At 48.8% G+C, this 7,518-nt stretch overlaps 1 protein-coding gene across 1 annotated transcript in view; it reads left to right on the top strand.

Annotated features, from left to right (window-relative positions):
* The first annotated feature begins 293 nt into the window (after positions 1-293).
* Positions 294-7,518, top strand: part of LOC106804830 (frizzled-5-like) — a 15,372-nt gene continuing 8,147 nt past the window's right edge. The window contains exon 1 of the mRNA XM_014806180.1: positions 294-843. Within this exon, the coding sequence (XP_014661666.1) occupies positions 652-843 (192 nt within the window). The 5' untranslated portion in view covers positions 294-651. The remainder of the gene's footprint in view (positions 844-7,518) is intronic.

Below are 7,518 nucleotides of genomic sequence, written 5' to 3'. Positions count from 1 at the left end.
TTGAAGTAATTCGTAAAATTCAGCCGTGCTTAGGCTCACACGCATTAGTTTTCACGCTTACACATGCGCGCATGCTAGGCGGTGCATAGCTTTTCAGTTTCCCAGCGCTCCCTTCGCCGCTAGTGACGTCACCTCAAATCAGGGCGGTGCTACGCTGGTGATTGACGAGTGACGTCACCTGTCAACGGGCGCGCTCGACTGACAGCTAAATGACAGGCCTCGCTTGACACCTCGCCTATAGAGTCTCATTAGTGGCTTGCTGTTAACAAATCAGAATAGCTGGAGGGCATAAGACGTCGAACAATCCTCGGACCCGCATCAGTCGCTTTGTGGATGTGAGCAGGAGAGGAGCGAATAGCAGCGTGTGCACGTCTCGTTAACCAATACATCAGCGACGGCCGTCGTCAGCCACGGCAGTATCGGCTCAGCCGCAGCAGCTCGCTGATCTGCCAGTGCAGCGCGCCAGTATATACATACATACACATATATATATATATATATATTATATATACACCTCGACAAACATTACTCGAGCTGAACACGGCAGAGAGCAGAGTGTGCGATGAGACAGCTTGGTTCGTCGTCTGAGTGAACAGTTGTCGCGCGGGATTGTGATATTGTCGAAGGCGCAGGAGCAAGATACAGAGAAAGATGCGCTGCGAGGAGACAACGATGTTCTTCGCGCTGTGTCTACTGGTCGGCTTCACCGTGCACACGACGCTGGCCGCGAGAGAGCTAAAGTGCCAAGAGATCACCATTCCCATGTGTAAGGGGATCGGATACAACCTCACGTACATGCCGAATCAGTTTAACCACGACACGCAGGAGGAAGCTGGACTAGAGGTAATTAAACGTCTATGTCTGTGTGTGCTGATAATTACGTGTCTGGGTCGAGGAAAAATATATCGGGTTATACGCGGCACCGTTGAACCGTAGTGAATACCTACCTACCTGCTAGAACAATAAGTCTATGTTAGCATAATTCTTAATCGTGCGTTGCCGCCCCCGCGCATATATTTTCTAGTGAAACGGTGTCTATACAGCTGTTGTCGCGCTCGCGCTGGGTTCATCAACGTATATTCTCACACGAGCGTGACATTTCCTTCTCGTCGTGAAGATACGCGACAGCTGTACGTTGTGTGACAGACTTTCTAGAAAGAGAGTGCGCTATCCGCCAAACGATGTCAACAGCCTGAAGACACACCAGCATGGCGGGTGTCTACCCCGTGCAGACGCGCGTACATTTATCGCCATCTAAACTACGTTTGTTTTCATACAGCGTACAGAAGATACCCCGAGCGAAGTGCCCCCTGATAAATTGATAAATTTTAGTATTCCGCGCTGCTGTGTGCAGTTCGCTACAAGCTATACCGCCGACGGTAGCAATTTATCACAGGCCTGTCACGCTACGCAGCGGTGCATTGACAAATGCGCGTGTAGTTTCGAAGACATTTCGAAGAAAAATCGTGAGAGCATTCTACGCGAGCATTTTAAGCTTTCGCGACAGTAACAACCGTCGATGCCTCTTCGGTGCGTACGCCGAATATAAACTGGATTTCGGTGCTAAGTGATACAGGAATTGTCATGGCGCTTCGCCGTGTAAAGAGAGCGAGTCTCCTGCTCTGTGGCCGTATACACATCCACGCGCACGTGCAATCGGCGTCCACAATACGCAGCGGGGCGAAAACAATGCTTGTCATCTAGGGCTTGCTTGTATAAGGATGGTAAGAAAACACCGTGGGCCGGTTGCGGGACAAGGCCCGTTCACTGGCCGTCTGATCAGCCATTGTCAGCAGACCAGCCCGATTCAAAGCTCTGCAGTTCGTTGTTTGTTTTCCCAGCAATACGTGGCGGCAGCTATCTTCTTCTCGCTTTCGACGTATCTCCGTGTCTCTTGCTCACTCTTCGTGTCTATCTCTCCATATATATATATATATATATATATATATCGCATGTATGATGTATGTGTGTATTCCTTCTTCTGCTCTCTTCTCATTACGGGGCTAGTTCGCCCCCCAACCCGTTCGCTCGTCTTAACGTGTCATAACCAAAAGCTGGTTGTAAAGTCGAATTTTGCAACAGAACACTAATGTCGGTCACATCTTACGTACGTGAAAACGCGGGCCGTGCGTGCCGTCGTTCATAGATGGGGCGCTGTAGAAATGTCCATAGGTTGTAAACGAGGAATTCGCCGTATCGCTGCGGTCTGTTTGTGTGTATGTGCGTGTGTGTGTGTGTGTGTGTGTGTGTGTGTGTGTGTGTGTGTGTGTGTGTGTGTGTGTGTGTGTGTGTGTGTTTGACCAAGTTTATCCAGTTCTTCGTCGTTTATAGCGGCAGGAGGTTCGCAGTAAATTTTATTACCACAAAACTATCTAATATAACGAAGAATCTAGTATGCAGAAATGCGCTCATCCTACGCGGCGTCGTAAAACGCTCTATGACGGATGATGGTTGCTGTACTGATATCGTCAAGCGAATACCAATTAGTAGTGAATAATTATGAAACTATTATTGCATATCCTCCCCACTAAAGCGGCCGTCAGATCTATGCACCGTCTCATATCACCGTCATAAATCTGTCTAGCGGATAGCAGCCGACTTTTAAAAATATCCGGCGTGATATTTACGAGCTGCTAATGTGGTTATTGCGACTACTGTATCGTGTTGCGCGTTATACGCATATCTCGACTGTCAGTGAGTAATGAAAGGCCTCACTTGCGCCGCGCCTCACGACGAACACCAAGCTATGGGCGGGAAAAACATTAGTCGAAAGTATTCGATACGATATCCGCTACAGATATTAATAACTCCTCCAAAATGCAGGCGCGTGACGATAAATAAGTCATAAAACGAGCGCGGGGTTAGAGTTGCGGTGTCTCTATCTACGTACTATGCGCTTCGCGTACATATAAACTCGCAGGACGACTAAATACAGTGACTGCCGTACAGCGACGTTTACAGCGTGTAATTACCAACGTACATGGAATGTTATAGAATGGCAATTTGTACATTACGTAATCTTACCTGGACAGCCCTCGCGCGCGGTCACCAAGGCAACCCAGGCTCAATTATAGCTCTTAATTGTAGGATGACGTAATGGGCTTAACAGCCAATCAGCGCGCGCGTCTCATTAGATGGGATCCGTTAATGAGAGAGAGAGAGAGGGAAAGCGAGGGGGAATAATGTCAACACGGGACAGAGTCTAGTGGGACAGCGCGACACCGGATACCGCTGTATTTACTTACCGACAGACTCGACATTTACTCTTTGGCACACTTAGCATGTGCGTGACAGCCCTGCCCATCGACAAGGGTGTCAATAGAGGGAGGAGGTCGCACCGTTCGTCTATGCATGGCCGGGAAACGCTCACTTTGTACTTACCGCTATGAAACTGTATAAGTAATAGCTGCAGTGGTAAATCGGTCGGCTAATGCCCACACCAATCTTGCTAGGATATCGTATATCTATATATCTGTCTATATTGGTCGTGTTATTGTCAGTATGATTTCAATGTGTGTGATATTGCAGCCGCGCGCAATCGCAGCAAATCACCGATCCTGATCGTTGCACGACGAAACAACAGGCTACTGCGGCTGTAGCTGCTGCCGATGTAGCTGCTGCGGCTGTCGCTGCTGTGGCTGCTGTTGTTGCTGTTTCTGTTGCGGCTGCTGCTAATGCTTCTGTTATAAATTGATTCTAGGATATAATTTGCATTCGTGCCCCCCCCCCTAACCTTCTCTCCGCCTCAAAGTCACATTTAACTACTAATTTCCTGTCTTCTAGGCGCAACGTGTCAAAAAAATTTGAACACGCTACTTCGCGTGCCAGTACTGCTCTCATCAATCGCAGTAATTCTCGTGTATACGGCCAGCAATAGTGCGTGTTATCACTGATACGTAGGCGTGTGTTAACGAGGCTACTCTCTGCACACATCGAGCACGTTTGCACTCGACTATCTTATCTCGATCGGATTTTGATGGTGCCTCCACGATATTTAAAGTCTTAACTGGTATTATGCGGATGGGTAGATAATGAACTCGCCAGACAACGATCCGTGGATTATTGACATGTAGGCATACTGCGTACACCTGTATGCACCTGCAACGTCGCGTGTTCAAGTATAGTATCAAGATAAACTTATAGATTCTCTCTCTCTCTCTCTCTCTCTCTCTCTCTCTCTCTCTCTCTTCATCACAAGACGATATAGTGAGTCTTTCTCGTTCTTGTCTTCTCTTCCGTCTCTCTAGCTCTCTCTCACACTCTCCCTCTTCCTCCCCCTTTTCTTGCCATCTCTATAAATAAAACTAGAAATGCTATCGATCTGAGCGTAGACGTCATTTCGTGTAACCTGTCCTGATCCCATGGGCATGCGTATGTGATTCAATACTATATAGCATCAGAGCTCCGCGCCGAAATTGGAAATATATTTGCAAATTTACAACTGCCTCGATCGCGTGCCACGGTGCAGCTTTACAGCAGTTGCCTATGACGTGCACAGTCGTATATACCCTGACGGAGTAGCGACAGTGCGGTCGTATTCGCGACGGGCGGCAGGATACGCGTCCACGCGCAGGGTAGACAGATGTAAGCATGCTGTGGCGCGCTCGCGCACACGAATCACGGCGGCAATATATTATATGACACGCGACTATTAATCTTAATTAATCAGCGAGAATGGCTCGCTCACATATCGGCTACATGAGCTACGCTTGCGACCAGCATATGCTCTACTACATCGACCTATAAATCCCTTACAGAGTCCCCGCCGCTCTAATCGACTGCATGACAGGCATTGCAAAAAATACACGAGCATATTATAGTGAGCATAATATTAACCAGATTTCGATATTAAAAACCGAGACAACTTTCTAGTGTTCTTTCTATGAGTGTACTTTGGTCGGAGGCCTGATTAATGCATCCTTCCGATGCGTTCGCTATACTTGCCATGTACAGCGCGCTTTTGGCGCGTAATGAAGTAAAAACGACCTAATTTAACAAATATCACAGGCCAGGTTGCCGACTTTGAATAGGTGCGAACAGTCAATTTGCATGTGCGCGAGCACAAAGCAGCACAAGGCGGGCGGCGCGTTTCATGTGTGAGTGAACAGAAGCCGCCGGCAGCTGATGTACGTGCGGACGCGCGCAGTAAAGGGTTCTTAACGAATAGCCGGCCTTTGAATAACGATATCTTAGAGGTACGCTCGTCCTACATGCGTATATAGGCACGGGCGTCTGCATGCAATAAGGATAAGCTGGGCCTTTTTGATACCATCGCGTGCCTGTGAAAAACGCGCGTTCGTAGTAAAAAAAGCCACACTCCGCAGTAGTATATACGCATGTAATCAAGATGTAATTGTACGGTGCAGACGTGTCTCACGTAACCGGTTCCGATTACAGAAAGAGTTGAGTGGTGTGTGTGTTGTGTGTGTGTGTGTGTGTGTGTGTGTGTGTGTGTGTGTGTGTGTGCGTGTGCGTGTGTGTGTGTGTGTGGTGTGTGTGTGTGTGTGTGTGTGTACGTGCGTGTGCGTGTGCGTGTGCGTGTGCGTGTGCGTGTGTGTGTGTGTGTGTGTGTGTGCGTGTGCGTGCGTGCGTGCGTGCGTATGTGCGTGGGTACGTGCGTATGTGTGAGAAAGAAATAGAGAAGCCATGGGAGAGAGAAATTATCACGACCGCGGTGCACATAACATTTCTATATTCATGCAAAATACCTGTATACCTATACCTAACTGTATTATGCAAACATGCTTAACCAATATGCTGTGTCAGCGTATACAGTACACAGTATCGTAACAAGCACGGTACACCTCGTATTATAATTTCACACCGATTCGGCGTAATAATTCAGTTTCAATCACGCTATGCTAGAGGCGTTATACGCAAGAGACCCCACACTCGGGGAAGGCACGGAGCAATCGCTGTGTTGGCAGATGTTGGATTAGAGGTGCACGAGGCATCATGTCGGCTATGGCTTCTACAGCATGGGGGGAAAGCGGACATAATGGGCCTTCAGCGCTCTGATTGAGTTCTGTAATACTGTCTTCTATGCCCCCCTCATTCTCGCGCTCTAGCTACGAGAGCGATGCGATGCTACGTTTACATCAGATGCCGCTCAAATCCTCCATTACGCCTTCCTTACACGTGTTCGGCTGAAATTGACAGTTCTACCGGCTTCCATTTGCTGACCGCGTGTACAAACACACTCGCTGTTTTCTCAGGTTGTGACACGGACGTCTATAATAGGGAAACAACAGCCGGCCGACGCCTGGATTAGGCGTGACTGACAGGGCCTGTGTTCAATGTTTATTAAAAGATTACCGCCACCGTCATTTAGCGAGCTGCTGGAAAAGTACGCTGTCGCGCATATGCAGAGATTTGAATGCGCGGCGCTATCGCGAAGTCAAACACGAACCCGAGGCGCGCTGGCTTGCACGAACTTCATAGATATTCGATAAAGCTGCGCTGTGCAAACGCCTGACATTTGCGATGCCTTATGATGTCGCGAGACGGCCAACTAGCGGCGCACGTACCGACGAAAGGTCGTTCGAACAGCGATCGGTTCTCGCACGTACATGTTATCTTGCCATCGCTGCGCAAACAGAACGACAGCGCAAATATTCACAAGTTACTCGATATCAGAAATCTGCTACAGAATAGCCATCGGAGGAATCGCGCGCGCGGTTTGTTATTACCTATGCAATATTCCGCGCGGCGTATCGGTGGCGCACAGGCCAGGCCAAGTCGACGCCGAGAGCATCTGATATGTAATATTGACCGACTGCGTACAGGCCGTCGTTAAGTAGCGACGTCGTGAAAGGCATGCGTCGTCGTCGTCATTCACCGATCCTGAAATCCTCGCAAATTCCAAATGAGCGAAAATTATTTATCCTTCGCTTATCTGCTTCTCTGCAGTTTGTTCGGCGAGATCCGCTAGTCGTTTTATTGCATGGGCTTTAAAATAATTTGGTGCGGCGGCTGATAGCGGCGACTGCGTGGTCACGCGGTATCGCTCCGTCAAGAAAGCTAGCAGCCGATTGATGCTCGAAGATTCATATAGCAAAGGCGGGGGACTGTGCGACTGGGACAGCCGGGAGGAGGTCGCCGTTTGTACGCAGCTGGCTGGCTCTACGGTGACAGCAGCTTTTAAAATCAATGAACACGTTTTTATGTCCGGCGATAAAACCTGACATATGGAGCGCACAATTAGGGCCCATTAGTTTTCGCGTGATAAATGGAGGGCGAGGGCGGCCGGGGAGAGCCCGCGAGCCGGCCGCTGCTGCTGCGGTGTGGACGCACACGATGACGGTGACGACGACGACGACGACGAAACGCGAAATTGATCAGCCTCGACGATGAAATACGAGCCCGTTTATGGAGTGCTTCTGTCCGCGCGCACGAGACGAGCTGTGCATGATTTATGATGAAAAGCCAATTGTCTTCCACGACAGCTCGCAAGTACGAGATTATATATATATATATATATATATATATATATATATATATTTGTGTGTGTGTGTGTGT

This window comes from Priapulus caudatus, unplaced genomic scaffold (assembly GCF_000485595.1).
Source record: "Priapulus caudatus unplaced genomic scaffold, Priapulus_caudatus-5.0.1 Scaffold89, whole genome shotgun sequence".
NCBI classification, from domain to species: Eukaryota; Metazoa; Priapulida; class Priapulimorpha; order Priapulimorphida; family Priapulidae; genus Priapulus; species Priapulus caudatus.
This window is presented reverse-complemented; position numbering and strand designations above follow the sequence as displayed.